This window comes from Neophocaena asiaeorientalis, unplaced genomic scaffold (assembly GCF_003031525.2).
Source record: "Neophocaena asiaeorientalis asiaeorientalis breed wild unplaced genomic scaffold, Neophocaena_asiaeorientalis_V1.1 scaffold59, whole genome shotgun sequence".
Lineage (NCBI taxonomy): Eukaryota > Metazoa > Chordata > Mammalia > Artiodactyla > Phocoenidae > Neophocaena > Neophocaena asiaeorientalis.
Window position 1 is genome coordinate 15,600,949 of NW_020174268.1, and position 16,906 is coordinate 15,617,854.

Genomic DNA, 16,906 nt, shown 5'->3' on the forward strand with positions numbered 1-16,906 from the left:
CATCTATTTATTCTTCTCTGTTTCATCACTTTCAGTACTCCTCAACTTGCTTATCTACATCAAAATAGTTACAAGTACTGGCTTTTCTATAACAAACAACCAGACATACAGAGACAGATTACCTTTCGGGGCAAGGTTTACTCCCTTCTACAAGAACAGAATGTGGTAAGACGTCAACTTTTCATCATTCTAAGTCTATCCACCCAAAAATCTTCCCTACTATTTTAGTCAAATAACATGGACAGAAACAAACAGAAGACTTTTTTGGAGAAGACGGCCTTCACCCCATCCCCCAAGGTTGCAAAGCAAAGGTAGGTTTCTGTCGATAAACGCAAAAGGGTCATTCTTACCTCTGGATTGAGACTGAAAGCTTTTGCTGGTTTTCCCACACAAAGAAAATCAAAAATGATTTCTTTCATTGCAAAATCTAAACGTTCCTATAGTGAAAAGGGGAAATCAAAACAAAGCGTTATTTTCATTCAACATGAAAATGTCTGTTTTTGTCATATGCACCGAACAGGTGGCTTCTGAAAGAAGAGGGGTATCGCTTGGTTTGATGCATCACAGAGAATCCGTGAAGGAAAACCACGTCCGTCCGAACCTTCGGTGAAGCTGCTTCTGTTTCCATGTGGCATGTGGAGATGCTTTATATGATATAGGTAATTAGGCCCTAAAGCACAGAATGACTAACAACTAAAAACCAAAAAATGAAAACCAAAACACTCTGAGTATCTGGGCTTCTACACAGTGCAAACTCTTCCTGCTTGTCCTGCCAAAGCTGACACCTTCTTGAAACTCAGTTCAAAACATATTTTTAAAAATACCACTGCAAAATGACCATTTTCTTCTCTTCTCTAACATTTCCTACCCCTTGGCTCACATTACAACAGACAATCCTGCAAGTGAAATGAATAATCAACAACAATCCGAGAACTATTAAGGTCACTTAAATGAGGACGTTTACGCCAGATTCTAATAATTTGAGACAGTGACTGCTAAGATATGTCACGTTGATTTTATACAATATATTCCAGAATCATCAAAGCACGTTCTCAGCCACATGATAACTACATGTAGAAAAGTTCTGTTAGTTCATCCACCTGCAGAGCAAGTACTGTCCCTTCCCTACGTACAAATACTACAGAGACACTTCCTTGCACTAAAAACACAGAGAGATATTATATATTAAATGGTCTGTGAAGTAGCCATTGAACCTTATGTCTTTATAGCAATATCAGTTACACTTCAACAGTACTTTCATGCCTATTATTTCCCTTTATCCACACAACGTTCTGAGGGATACTGGGTAAGCACTTTCATCCACATTTTATAGATAAAGACACTGAGAATAAAGATGTTCTATGACTTCTTCAGGGTATGGAGCTGGCTCACGGCAGAGGCTGGACTGGAATAACCAGCTTTTCATGCTTCTCTATAAATCACAAGAAAGCCAAAGTTAGGATAAAAACCATTTACACACAAAGTGTTTTAAAAACTAGGGCTTCCCTGGTGGCGCAGTGGTTGAGAGTCCGCCTGCCGATGCCGCGGACACGGGTTCGTGCCCCGGTCCGGGAAGACCCCACATGCCGCAGAGCGGCTGGGCCCGTGAGCCGTGGCCGCTGAGCCTGCGCGTCCGGAGCCTGTGCTCCGCAACGGGAGAGGCCACAGCAGTGAGAGGCCCGTGTACCGTAAAGAAAAACAACAACAACAACTTTTAAAAGTCTTGGGTCTAAATAGTAAACACTAAATGTTTAATATCATTGGACCCAGTTCTTAAGTAAAATAGTATGTGTGAAGTGCTTAGAACAGTTCTTGGCAAAGAATGAGTGCCTGATAAAAGCTAATATTCCTGTTACGTTCTTCTTTTTCACAGGGTGAAAGAGCATCAGGATTTATTTACTCCTCCAAGTTCACTAAATTATCGTCTTCTTATTTCCTCCAAACATACTCAATTTCCTCCTGACTTGAAGAATCTAGAGCAGAGAAGCAGGAACAAACAGGGCCTAGGAGTCAAGAGACCCTCTTACGAATAGGCTCTATGACCTCAGATCAGTCACTTAAACCCTGCCTCTCAGTTCTTTCATTGGTCAAGTGCTGAAGACACTTGGCACACCATGTCACAATTTGTTTTGAAGCAAAAGCAAAAAAAAAGCTATGTGTGAAAACACTTGCAAAACCATCCTGAAAAGTCTTCACACGTGAGATTATTTTAGACTCTACATCTGTTAGTACTTCATAAGAAGGAGGTGGCTACTTAGAGGCAATTAGAAGACTCTCACTGCCAGAAGCATCTCCATTACCTGGGCAATGAACTGGATGATTTTCACAAAGATGTTCAGAGGCATGTCCCTCGGCACCACACCACGGGACCCTTTGGGGAAAAGTGTTGTGATGATGGTTATAAGACGGCTGAAAGATAAGGGAGAAAAAGAGAAAACAAGCAAGATTGGCTGAGCTCCTGTACATTAAGGGAAAATGGCAGGTGCTTCATCTTATCTAAGTATCAGAGAGAACTCAGAGAAAGAAAACAAACCACTTCATCTCTTTTCCATTAGCATAATTACTCTCTGAAAAGGTTTTCTGGAAAGCTAAGGGCAGCTGGAAAATTATAGCCACTTCCTTTGTTAAAGTGGTGAATGTAGTCCTGACACAGAACTTGGCAATCCTGGTAGAGGCTGGAGTTTCTGTAATGGCTGTTGAGCCAACGTCTAAGGAAAGCCTGAAAAGGTCCAGAGGACTTAGAGCTTTTACAGACTGTCAGCTTTGAACAGCTTCTAGTTTGGTTAGCATAGTTGGCAATGACACAAAACACCCTTTTCACTGGCTGAGTGATGTGGTTACAGTTAACTCAGTGATGGGGTTACCATTAACCCAAGCCAGCTCCTTACCTCTGAGTGGCTGTGTTGCTTTCACATTTAATTCGAATCATGTAAACCCAAAGTAATCTGTACAGAGATTCCAGTGCAACTCGAGCCATCTTGGGGTCTTTATTCTACAACAGAAACCAAGATAAAAGATTGCAGATTAAATGGTACTGTACAGAGGTTATTCTTTTCTGAATGCCTGGTAATGGAGGACCACAGGTGGGTGGTAGGGTGCCTATGAGGTGCACTGCACCACCTGGGACTTATGGGGTATTTGCCTCCTGGTGCCCATTGGGTAAATAATCTCTGAGAATGGATCCAAATAGCCAAGAGGGCAGGACTGAGCAGTTCGGGGGGAAGTCATGTCTTTCTCTCCTTTCTAAGGTGAATACTGGCAATTGCTTTCTTCCTCCAGGTCCTAGGGAACCACATCCCCTGGCGCCAAGAGGAGAATCAATCCGTCCTACTGTTGATTATGCCCTTGTAAACACCACCCACCTTCACCTCCCATCTCTTTGCCCTCCAACATCTATTGAGACTAATAATATATAATAAGCACTGGGATATAGAGATAAAAGTTTATCCTTTTTCCCTAAGATGCTCACAGACGATGGGGAAGGGGTGGCAGTTGGGAGACAAATAATAAACAGTCAACTCAAAGACACAGAGAAAAACTGGCGGGGACGGGAGCTAGAGGATGGAAAGAAGGGCAACCTATGGCAAACACAAGGACTGGGGTCAGGAAAGGTTTCCAGGGGCAGACGAAAACTCAGACGAACTTAAATCCATTCACTCATTTGTTCATTAAGCAAACATTCGAGTGGCTACACTGGGCCAGGTACTATGCTTGACACTAGAGAACAAGATGATGGGGAGTGAAGAGCACTTTACAGAGAGGCAACAGCACAAAGAAGCTAAGAGAGCAGGTGAAGGAGTCATGTTTCAGAAACTGGGGATGGTTTTTCTACCAGGACACAGGGCCAGGCGAAGGAGCCGTGGCTGAGGAGGCTTGAGAAGAACCCTACGTGCCATGCTAAATAACGGGACCAGGGTTCTCATGATGGTGACAGGAAGCCACGAAGCGCAAGGAGACCATGTGAGAAGTCTGCAGCGTGGGGCATGAAGCAGGGGCAGGGAGGCAGCCAGAGCACAGCTGCCAGCTTCCAGGGTCTAACAAACAGGCCAGGTGGGGGGAATGGATTTCATCACTGGATGGACATCACCTTCATTCTTCCCCTTCTGACTCTCACTCCATCCTTTCAACTGATTTTATAGGTTTTATCTACAAAGTATGTTTTGAATTTGGCATCTTCTCCATTCCCACTTCCTCTGTTACAGTTCAGGCTTCCAGCACCTTCTCCTGGGATGCTGCAGTAACCTCCTAAACAGTCTCCCTAAATTGATTCCCTCACTGCTGTCCTGTCTTCCACTGATTATAATCCTTTCTATTTAAAAATCAGAGACTGGGTGGTTTTCCTGATGCCTATGGGATCAAGGGAACATTTCTTGCACGGCATACCTGACCAGACAGTATCTGGCTCTAACCTACCAGTGAAGGATGCCACCCGTTCTGTTTTTCTCCCACAAGCTCCCCAAACTCTAGTGAGGCCACGTTCATTCCATGTCTGCATCAGGAGTGGGTTTCCTACCCTCCCCTGTGTCTTTCTTTTCTACCAGGTGAACCCCACTCTTTCACAGCTTACTTGAATGTTCCCAACTCCGTGCAGGCTTTCTCTGTTCCTCCCCAATATCCTGAATCCCATCCATTAAAACGAATTATTCCCTCCTGAGTGTCCCGACCCTCATACAAGTATGTAACATAGCCTTTCAGCTCTTTACTTGTGGTCTTGCATAGACATCAGTTCCCACATGAAGGTGGGTTCTCTGAAAGTGAGGGGCATTATTTACCCAACATCTATTAGAATTCCTGCCACTCCGCAGGGGATCAATACATGTTTGCTAAACAGTCTTCAAACGTCACTCAACATTCCTATAGGTCTTTTGCTTTTACATTACTTCTCTTCCCTACTCATTCATTAATCTCGTCACAACCGTTTCTGCTGTTCTATTCTAAGTGTAGATAATTCGGGTCCTGATTTGTTAAGAATTCTTAACGGTTTAGACATAATCTAGGATAAGTTTACCTTTAAGCTACTTGCTGAATAAAGATGAGTCACATAAATAAATTCTACGGAAAAGACTGTAGGGGGTAGTTTTTTAGATTTAGAAAAGATTTCTTCTGCCTAAATAGTTTTAAAATAACTTCTTGGCATGAAATTATTATGAAATTCTAAATTTCTATATGCATTTTGGTCTCATTCCGGATTTTTTTCTTCTATTAATCTAAATAAGTAAATAAAGAAAATGATAAAACACATCATTTTAATTTTTGAGGCTTTATGATGTGTTTTACTATCTGGTATGGCCTACCTTCCACCATCCACTGCTCTTTTTCTTTTCTTTCTATTTTTAGGGCTTTCCCAGATATTCCTGTATATTTATTCTTCCAAATAAACTTTATAACTACTTTTCTAGCTCCAGGCAACAAAAAAGCCCCAACTTTTTAGAAGCACACATTTATACATAAAAGATTTTTTTTGTCTGTTAGTAAAACAAGTGATACACCTTATAACTTGTTGAATGTCTTGGTTACGTAAAGGAATTTTAATAAACTACTGAAATAGTAAAGTTGCGTTTAAAATATTCCATCATTTAAAAATTTCAGGAATTGTAATTATCTGTCCTCTAATCACTCCAGATCAGCAAATGTCTATGATGTTAACACAGTGGTTAAAAGCAGACTCTAGACACACACTGCCTGGGTTTAAACCCATCCTTGCTCTACAATTTATTAGCTGTGTGGCCAACCTCAGGGAACCTCTGTAATCTCTCTGGGCCTGATTTTCCCTGACTATGAAACGCAGATACTAATCCTCTCTCCCTCCTAGGAGTGTTAAGAGAACTTAAGAGTTAGCACATAGAGGGAAGTTAGCACTGTTCCTGCCCATAGTAACTATTATTACGTACAAGGTGCAGATTCAGTAGCAAACAAAGGACATTAGTCTCTGACTTCAGGGAGCTTCGTTTCTAGTGGGAATGTCTCCTCCTTTGTGAATTTCCCTTTATTGGTGTATCTATTATTTTATATTCATATTTGCATAGTGTGTCATTCAAAATTCTCTCTTGTGCCTTATCTCGCACTGTGAATCATGGCCAGGTAGGGCAAGTAGCATCTAACTTTCATTTAGGAGCTTAACTAAGATCTCTAGTTTAAATGATTCCGATTACTGTCTTCTGTTTAACTTCTTTTACACTTTTTCCCTGTCCTCCTACCCACAATTATCTTTTGGGGGCATGCTGTTATGACTGACGTGCTTTTACTATTAAGAATATGTTTGAGATTGTCTATTTGTGCTCCCACAGAGACTGAAGAGCAAAGTGGCTGACTTAAGTTTTTATTTTGTTTTAACCGTGGATCCTGTACCGGTAATTGCTTTGTAGCATTTCAAGATGATATCACTGATCACTGCAATTCTCTCCTAAAATGGTTTCCCTTGTTTCTCTTCCATTCTCGGCATTATCGTATGATATTCTTAAACTGCAAACATGATTGTTTACTTCCCTGCATTTAAAGCACTTAAGTGGCTTCTAATCACCTCCTGGACGACGTCCAAATTCCATGATGTGGTGCATGAGGGGCCTTTGGTGACCTGGCTCTCCCATCACCACCCTCCGCCTCCACCCCCACTGTGCTCTGTGCCATAACATCCCTTCTGCAATTCATCGAATGCCTGGAATGCCTCCCTACCCTTGTTTTACTTGGAAAATTCCTACTCCCCAGCGAGATTCATTAGGTGTCACTCCTGTGTTACGTTCCCCTGCCCCTCCACTCCTTCCTCCATCCCAGAGAGATTACCAAGTGTTCCTGTTCTCTGACTTCTAGAATGCTGTTCTATGCCTTTACTTGTATTGATATGTTTCCTACCAGACTGTGAGCTCCAGGAATTTTGGACTGTTCATCTCTGTGCCCTCAGTGACTGCCGTACAGCAGGTTATCAGTAAATATCAATTTTTTTTTTAAAAAGCAAACTGTGAGTAGTAGCTGAACAACGTGATGTGTCTTTATATAGAAATGTCTTTATATAGAAACTGTAGAAAAGGCAACCCTTAGTACGTAGCTGAAGCTAATGGACATGGTATTACTAAACATCTTACACTTTTACAGCATTCTGATATTTCAAAAGTACTTGCATAGACCGTGACATCAATTGGGTGATTCTGTCATTGACAGAAGCCAAATCATTGGCTCAAGTCTTCAAGCCAGTAAAGAACAGGTGGGATAGGAACTGACTTCTGGTCCAGTAAGGACTGTTTTCTCAGAAACTGGAATGTGTATATTACAGGATGCTTACTACATCAGGTGTTGTTATCAAAATTGTACACATATTAACTCTTTTTAATTCTCAGAATCATAAAGTGGATACTGTTATTGTATCCTTTCACAGATGAGGAAATCAAGGCCCAGAGGGGCTAATAAGTGGCGGAGCCAGCATCTGAACCTAAGCAATCTGGCCCCGGTGTCTTCCAAACATGAATCTTCCCACTTAAGTGGAAGTATTATATGGAGGCTGGTCAAATATGCTGCTGGCATCTACTAGACTGTACTCTACTTGAAAACAGGACTTTTTCCTCATTGTCTTTGTATGTCAACAGCAGCTAACATAACAAGGTCTTGATATATAGTTTCAGGATTTTGACACTTTTAACCTACGTCTCAAACCACCGACTTCTGTGTCAAAAGTCTCCACTCCAAGATGGAAAGACTATTCTATTCTTCCACTGGAATACACTTCTCAATTAATTAATTAACCAACAACTTATCTATACTAGCTCTGAGGTTACAATGATAAAAGTGTTCAACAATCTAGTAGGCTTCAGAGTGGATCATTCCCTGGTCTCCTGCATCTCATCTCAGTGCTGGTCACAGACAGACTTCATGTGACATGTCAACCTGCCCAACACCATGCCCACCTTCTTTAAATTGTGCTTTTGATTTAGTTAAAGCAATTCAGTGTTAACAGTAACAAGTAGGGAGCACTGAATTCACTGATAACTTGGCTAGTGACAGGGTCATTGGACAGACCCATGTTTCCCATGACCCATCAGCTGACCACTTGCACCCAGTCACCCAGGCTGCTTATGAATATGCAAATTCCTCGGCTGCACCCAGACATTCTAAACCAGAATCTCCGGAGGTAGGTTTCAACAAGTTGCATTTGTAACAGGCTTCCTTAGAGATCCTTACGCACACAGAGATAAAGATCCACTGATTACAGATCAATAAATAATTTTAGTCTTTTGATCTTGTTATCCTCAAAACTCTTCTAGATTTCTCCTGCATTGCAACTAAAGCAACTGAAGTAAACCTATTTCTTTCTCATATTTCCTTGCACATATCACAGTCAACACCTTCCTTCCTTTTGGCATTTCCTTTTGATACCTGAATCAATTTACTCTGATCATAATTCAATCTTCTTGATGACTGTATTATCTAAACAACATATGTGCTGTAGTTTAGGATAACCTCTAAAATTTCTGTACCAAAAACTTACAGAGATTATTTTTCTATTCATTGGCTGAATAAATAAGGCATTCACAGAAAGTAACACACCTGTCATCTGATCACTAATTTTTGGACTCAATCTGTGTGCGCTATTAGAATTTATAAATTCCACTTTGAAATGTGCCTGACAGATCTGAAACATAGATAAGAGGTTTTCTCGTTTATAGAAATAAAGTTAATATTAAAGCAGTATAACTATTTCTTGAAAATTAATATTTAAATAGCTAATACTGCATCACTTACATTTGATATTTGCAAAGAGGATAGTAGTTGTTTTAAATGGTACCATACATTTTAATGGATTCAGGCAATGACTGTGGAATCCTTAATATATTACTCAATCCTCCCCCTCATAAAATAGAGATATCATTAATGCCCTTACTTTTATGTGAAAAGTTAAGAAAAAGCACTCTTTTGACTTCATAGTGATTATTACACACAAAGATATACTAAGTGCCAAACACAAGTTTCATCAAACAAATTTATGGCAACGAAACTCTGAGACTCTTAGTGGAAAGCAAAAGACCTTCCTTGTCCCCTCCTCTTCCCTGCCCCTTCTGAATCCGTAATTCTCTATCATCATATCCTATCTGATTTTCTTCACAGCAGTTATCACTATCTGAAGTTTTTTTCCTCATCTACTTGTTTACTTGTTTCCTGTCTGTTTCCTCCACTAAATTACAAGGCCTAAGAGACCAGCGTGTTACTATCTCATTCATCACTTATTCCCAGCACCTGGAACAGTGCCTGGTACAGTTCTAGTGAATTGTCAATTCACTAGTGTCAATTCTAGTGTCTAGTCAATTGTTGACCAATTGACTAAGCGAATGCATTCAAGTCCCAGTGCAAATAGTGACTGAGACAAAAGAAGAATCCTTTTTAATTCTGTACTTTGGTTTCTAGTACTATGAAGCTACGCTGACTAATGTCTAACCTTCAGATGATATACCTTCAATATTGCCATCTGAGCAAAATTTTTAGAAAAACGTAACTAATATCATGAAAGCACAGGGGGAGGTCAATGCGGCCTGTGACATTGTCATGATAATCCATGACATGTATGTAAAGGCCCTACTGCTGGCCTGGCTCCTAACAGATCTCCAATTAATGAGACCTATTGTTGTTATTAGTTATACAGTAAATAGATTTCTTAACTTCTGGGGTTTCCTTTTTTGTTTGTTTCTGTGATCAAGACCTCACTGGTATATTATATTCATTATTTTAAGGAAAAGGAAATTTAAAGATTCTCCCAATTATATTATCCATTTTCGAGGATAAGAAACGTGTACATAGCTATTATGAACACAATAATTACGACATTTTAAAAGAACTATTAATAAATGGGGATTCATGACAAAAAAAAGTACTATTAAGTCAATTTTTCAAAACATATTTCCCTTTTTCAGAATGAGATATATTACGGCAGATGTGAAGGGAATGTAACATTTTAAAATAGCTCAATATGTTCAGATTCTGACATAAAATACATAGAAGAAAAAAGTATTGGTCACTACTTACCAGGGGGTCCTGAAAGATGTCAAGGTCGTGGTGAGAAGGTGTTGTAAACTTCTCACCACTTTACAAGGGTCTATCGCTAATACGTGGTTGACCGAGTTAACAAGCGTAAATAAAGACTTCACGTTTGTTACCAAAGCAGCCTGCTTCTGACAGACTGACGCTGAGGATAAACCAGGGCACTGACGTTAAATGAGCATTGAATCCGAGAGCTTGTTTACTTTGAAAGCAGATTTTTCACACTCACACACATTTCTATTCTGCTGTATGTCACGCTGCCACCTTGATGGCTCTCCCCTGCAGAACATATCAAAGGTGGCTACCAAGTTCAACACGTAAGGTTCAAACACTGGGTTCATTATACTTGAGTACATATAGGGGATGGGGAGACAAGTAGGGGAGGGGATGCAGGGAAAAAGGGATGGTGACCAGAGGAAAGAGCTGGATTGGTGGTCCTTTCTGAAATGATATGTCTGGCTCTAAATCCCACAGAATACTGAAGCCATTCAAGACAAAGTGTACTCCTAAAGCCATGTTAGTTTTTCCTCAGGTATTTCTTCCCTGTCGAGGACACTTGAGGAGGTTTGGAAGGTTTTCTGTAATTTTTTAAATGGTCCCATTTAATCCCTACTGGGTTTAGTTCTAAATATGTGTGATACAATTTTATTTCGATTGTAACTCATCACGTTTAGTTCTAAATACGTGTGATACAATTTTATTCTGATTGCAATTCATCAAGGATCTTTCTGTATCTTTTACCCTTGAGGAGGTGAAGTCCAATAATTTATTACCCATAAAGTGAAATATCATTGCCTTTCCGTTGCCTAATAACTACCTCTTTCATGCTTCATGGATTACCAGACCTCCAGAAATGGCACAGGTAACTCCCTACTCCCAACTTTTACATCCCTCCTTGTCTGCATCATGCATTTTGAAACTTCATTACATATCCCCCAATGAAATGCCAAGTTCCTTGAGAACAGGGACCCTAGATCTAATTTTTATAGAACTAACATCCCTATCTTTCCAATTTCCGGCACCTTCCCTAGCACCTCTACTCCTTCTGATCCTATTGCCTTTCCCTTTGAGAAATCCTGATGCTTGAAATGTTTGCACAGGGAAACACCATGAGCGTGCAGCCCTTCTCTCTAGGGCTGTGTGTAACCCTGTTATTAAGTCTTTCTGGTGGGCTTCGACCAGACCTTCAAACAACATTCTAACTTTAAAGCAATTAAGTGCAAAGTAAGATTATGCTGCTGTATTTCAAAAGCAACTCCAGACACCAAGAATTTTGGTATTTTTGGCCACAACAGTAAATTGTCAGGCAAAACACTATTTTGGTTCTAACTAAAATTCATCACAAACACATTTAGCATAATATATACAGAAAAATGAACATTCTTAATCATTTCTCTTTTTGTTTCATTTTGAACAAAATGAGCTTTTCCTCTTTGTGTAAAATGTAGAAGAAAAAAATATTTAAATGGAATAGCGGAATAACTTAAAAATGGACCAATATAACAAAAAAATGACATTGGGTTACGTGTTGGAGGCGTTTGACAGATGGATAAATCCCTGAATCAAACATCTGAAGGTGGCCATTATATAATAGCTGATACCCTGAAAAACACTGTGTTTTCCAGAATTCTTAAAAGCTAATTCTATATCCACTGCTATTATATTTCCCTGCCAATTTGAAGAAAATAAACGATTCTAATCTTGGATTTCACAATCAGCTTTTAGAGCCAGTACATAGCTGGTGCTTAAAACAGCCCCAATGCAGACTATTGTGTCATTATATGATAAGTGACAAAATAATATAATTAATCTTGACCATTTCACCAAATTAAAGGGTCTTAGAACAAAAAAGACAAGGCAATATGTATAAAAACATACAGCACTTTACAACTAAGTGCATTTCAAAAATTCTAAAGAAGCAAGTATTAACCTGGTAAAAGGAATTCAACATCTTTGGACACAACTGAGAACAACTGTGAAAGATATGTGCTATTTGCACATATTAGAAACAGTGTTCATTTAGTTGTCTTTTATCAATAGGTCACTAAAACTTAAAATATGTTCACAACATTAAAAGTTATAAAGCCTATTTTAAAGCTAACCATTACAGTTGTTTTAACTGTAGGTTCCTCGGTTTCAGGCACCCTGAATTGGTTCTCATGTCACCCAGCATCTGAACAGCTGTTGTTCAGTCAATGCTTCGGACTGACTGGCATGTGGCTTTAACAGAACATCTTCAAACAGTCACAAATAACAGGGACAGGAAATAAGTGTTCTCTGCTACTAGGTCAATCCTCCCACAGAATGGAACGTTTCCCACCCCCCCCACCCCAAATATTTCCCTAGCCTGGAGGAGGTTAGAGAAAGGCTGGAGGAGGTTTAGGTGAGCTTCTGCCAGTGAAGTGTGGCCTCCCTTTTTTTAATCATTTAGAAAAAGTGTGACCATAGATGCATATAGAGGGGTATTTAATTCTACCTTTAAAATGATCCTCCTTAGGGACCTCCCTGGCAGTCCAGTGGCTGAGACTCCACACTCCCAATGCAGGGGGCCCAGGTTCACTCCCTGATCAGGGAACTAGATCCCACGTGCTGCAACTAAGACCCGGTACAGCCAAATAAATATTAAAAAAAAAAAAAAAGCTTCTAAAGTGATCCTTCTTAGGCGAGATTTTACAACATTGTAAATTGACTATACTTCAATAAGAAAATTAAAATTAAAAAAAAATTTTAAAAGAAAAGATTTTCCCCCCCAATTTGACATGATTTCTCTTAACCCCAGTCGCCTTCTAAAACTGACTATATTTAATAAGGAAAACTCTTATTATTTTTTTCATTATTCCAAAATAGTACAGGATCATTTCCCCTGCAGACATCAGGAGTCACTCTCAGAAACACACAAACCAGGTCGGACTCATACATATTTTTATAGAAGACTTTTCTGAGCCGACAAATACTAACTTTGAGGTTGGATAAGCAGTTGTTGAGGAAAACGTGCCACCTGTTCAGGAATAGCTGCTTCTGGCTGACGCAGAGCAGACAGGTCACCAGCGGGTACAAAGCCTGAGGAGAGAGAAGATGACGTCACAAGGTGATGTCTATTTCAACCAACCAGGTGACACACGCTCTCTGGAACCACCACCCACTTTGTAACACACCCAGGCGCAACAAGTGCGGTGCAGACATGGATATTTTGCGAATGCTTTCTGAGGACGATGGGGATGGAATGCTCTAGAGTTATGTAGAGGGTAGAGAGTGAGTTTCATGGATCATAAGTGGAAATCTGATTCACTGATTTAGTCTTCACTCATACATTTTAAAAACAAACTATCGTAGATCCCTCTCAAGCCTCAGGAAAAAAAGCAGGAAGGCACACTGATTTTGAAAATGTTACTGGCTTTTGTGCTCATAAACATCTACCAGTTTGTCCCTGTCTTAGAGGTAGGTGTATGTGTTCTCTCTTGCATGCAATCCTCCTGTAATTAAGGAAGATTCCTAAAAGAAATGTTACTGCATTGGTAAACTCCACCCAGACAAATTTAACCGCAGAAGGAATCTGCTTACGAGTGAATAAACAGAGGTGCCACTGTGCTTTTCCTGCCTAACTGGGCAGGTTTCCCGCAGCAACTGGAGAAGACAGAAAAGCTTGTGGGCAGCCACCCAAACAATATACATGCAGAACCCACCACCATTTTGCTGAACCAGATTATGGCGCTCCCCAAAATTAGGGCTAGTGAAGATTAAAACAAAAATATAACTCGCTCATCCATTAACTTGAATTAGCAAAAATCTATTGCCACAATGAGACTCAGTGCTTAACAATCCATACACTTATTTTTTTGTTGTTGTTAACTTAGTTTTAAACTGACTTTGAACTATTACTGCCATTGAGTGCAACTCTAATTCCAGCCAGTAATTTAAAAACAAAAATACAAGCAGTCACAACGACCACAGAATGTAGACAAATGAGCAAATCTGTCACCACTGCCAGCAAAGCAACTATTTGCTCAAATAATGGTGGTAATGTTCATACTTTAAAGATTAGCATAAACAAGGCTAGAAACCAGCTCCCTAAGCAACCCGCTTCCTCCATACTATCACAATTACAGCTGGTCTACCACCTGCTGATTCATAAACCAGAGCTTTATTTACCATGGAGGAAAAAAGTTGTGGGAATTTAAAAGACTTTTCTATGCTGCTCTTCAGTACAAAAGCATTCCCCGAAACTGCTTTCTCAGCCTTCACAGAATCTTTCCAATGGCCAACTATCTGTGTCCCAACTCCCTTTCCTGCCTGGTTCCATTTTGATTCTGAATATCAGGATGGGAATTAGCCAGTGAAGCTTCCTGGGGATTGAGAAAAGAAACTGTTGTTATAAACTTTAGTCTTCAGATTGAAAAAATACTCAGAAATTAAAATAAAAATAAGTTAAACCCATCTTGAAAATAAACAGCAGAATCTTTAGGACTAGAAGGGTCCTTGAGGTGACATGATCTAATCCCCTTATGTTACCTTGATTCAGTCATGGTCAGTAATAGGTGGAAGCTCCAGAATTTGAAATGCGACCTCTCTTTGAGGAAGCTGTAGGTACTTCTCCCATCTGTGGAACCCTTATGACTCTCAAATAGATTTCAGCCTAGGAATTTTAGTCTCTGCAGTTTTGTCTTTTGAATTTTCTCAGAGTTTACTAACCAAGGAATGCTTCTTTCGAGAAGAAAGTTCCAGCGTGGTATCATATAGGCTTTCAACAAAGTTTCTGAGGCAGGGAACATTTACTTCATTTTTAACAGCCTGAAATAGAGATGCATGTTTATATTATATTAATGAAATTGTTCCTTCTCTAATCCAATTTGAAGAAGTTCTTAAAAATGAAAATGTAACTCACAGCAGCAACTGGGACAAGAATTTCAACGAAAAGCCCAGCCAAGGCATGCTTGATATCTTTGTCTTTGACCTCGAGGAAGTAATGGGCACATTCCTAAGAAGTAGAAACAGAGCAAAGGGAGGGAGGAAGATTGAAATGTGCACAGAAAATGTCAGCAAATTTAAGCAAATAGACCTTAATTTAATCACACCCAATAACACAGCATATTCCACAATCTATTAAAAAAAATCACTGGATTCAAGCATTTATATTTAAGTTCACAAGATCTTCCAATGACATTTTACAAGGCTGGTTTTCTCACTCTCCCCCTGACTTCTATCCCCAAGTCACTGAAAATCACTCTGTCCTTTGCTGAAAGGACAAAGCATCTATAACCAGCAAGCAGACATTCATCCACTGACTTACTAGTTGGTTCACTCAGTGACTCATTTGCAAGAAGTTTCTATTGACTACCTACTGTGTGGGGGGCCCTGGGGCCTTGATTAACCCACAAGCACAGATCCCCAGAGGAGGTAACCATGGGAAGAGAGGCAGAAGACATTAACCTTATTTTAGGCCCTGACAGCCCTGGGCACAGAGCTGTTTACTTGTTAGGCCCTGACATTTTAGGTGTTTATTATTCAGATAGTTTCATGAGCACGTCTGGAATGCTTCCCTTCCCCACCTCAGACAAGAAACCTTTGAATAGTTTCTTAAGCAAGGATGTCTCTGCTTGTGGACTCCTGTCTACAAAAGGGTATTTTTGGCTGCCCAGGGAATAATATATTAGAAGAGTTGGCCTGTCCAGAATTCTGCCAGCCCCTTTCCCCTTCCTGGCCTTTTGGGTAGTAACTTACTGTGGTCTTTTTTACATGTTGTTTTCATGGAAAGGTCCAAGGCTACGTGTATTGGTGATGACACTTTAATATCTGTGTCAGCTATTACGTCTTATTTTCAGTCCACATTGGAACTATCACCAGCAACAGTTACTCAAGTTCCCAGGATATCAGTATCATACTAAGACATCAGTCCGAGATAGGCACTGCCAGAATGGGAAGTCTTTGAGAGTTTCCCAATACAGAATGGAGCTTTATGGTCCCCAGAATTGTGGCCCTTTTCCTACATTATTTTGCATACATATGTAAATACTGTCTCAAATCTTAATTCAAGTACATAGATACACAAATCATTAGCATGAGAGATAAAAAGTTAGCATTTAGTGAGTCCTTACCACGTGCCAAGAATGCTCAGAACCACCTTCCAAAGTTGGTGTCATTATTACCACTCTGCAGACAAGGTAAGTGATGCTGGGAGGGGTTAAGTGTGACTTGCCCAAGGTCACAGAGCTGGTAAGTGCTGAAGCTTGAATTCAAACCCAAGAAATTTGATACAGGGCCTATATTCTTTTTTTTTTTTTTTTTTTTTTCAGTCCGCAGGCCTCTCACTGTCATGGCCTCTCCCGTTGCGGAGCACAGGCTCCGGACGCGCAGGCTCAGCGGCCATGGCTCACGGGCCCAACCGCTCCGCGGCACGTGGGATCTTCCCGGACCGGGGCACAAACCCGTGTCCCCTGCATCGGCAGGCGGACTCTCAACAACTGCGCCACCTGGGAAACCCTAAACTGCTTTTTTGAGATACAATTCACATACCATGCAATCCACCCTTATAAAGTATATAACTTGATAGCTTTTAGTATATTCACAATTGTACATCTTTCACCACAATCAAATTTAGAATCTTTTCATTATCCCAGAAAGAAACTTTGCACCTGTTAGCAGGCATCCCTAACCTCTGCATCCACGGCGTCCTCCTCCAGCCCTACACGACTAATCTACTTTCTGTCTCTACCGATTTGCCTATCCTGGACATTTGCTATTATGAATAATGCTCCTATGAACGTTTGCATTCAAGTTTTTCTGTGGACATATATTTTCATTTCTCTTGGCTACATACCTAGAATTGGAATTACTGGATTATATAGTAATTCTAGATTTCAACGTTTGAGGAACTGCCAAACTGTTTCAG

The 16,906-nt window shown here is 40.2% G+C and overlaps 1 protein-coding gene across 5 annotated transcripts in view; it reads right to left on the reverse strand.

Annotated features, from left to right (window-relative positions):
- The window catches only part of FRY (FRY microtubule binding protein), a 323,296-nt gene that overhangs the window by 133,804 nt on the left and 172,586 nt on the right, over positions 1 to 16,906 (reverse strand). For 4 of the 5 annotated variants that reach the window (XM_024755579.1, XM_024755578.1, XM_024755577.1 and 1 more), the window contains 6 exons: positions 14,903 to 14,995; positions 14,710 to 14,808; positions 12,979 to 13,080; positions 2,889 to 2,992; positions 2,301 to 2,409; positions 351 to 437 (listed from right to left, as the gene is read on the reverse strand). In XM_024755579.1, the coding sequence (XP_024611347.1) occupies positions 351 to 437; positions 2,301 to 2,409; positions 2,889 to 2,992; positions 12,979 to 13,080; positions 14,710 to 14,808; positions 14,903 to 14,995 (594 nt within the window). Of the gene's footprint in view, positions 1 to 350; positions 438 to 2,300; positions 2,410 to 2,888; positions 2,993 to 12,978; positions 13,081 to 14,709; positions 14,809 to 14,902; positions 14,996 to 16,906 lie in introns of those variants that run through there. The other variant, XM_024755581.1, reaches the window with a different exon arrangement.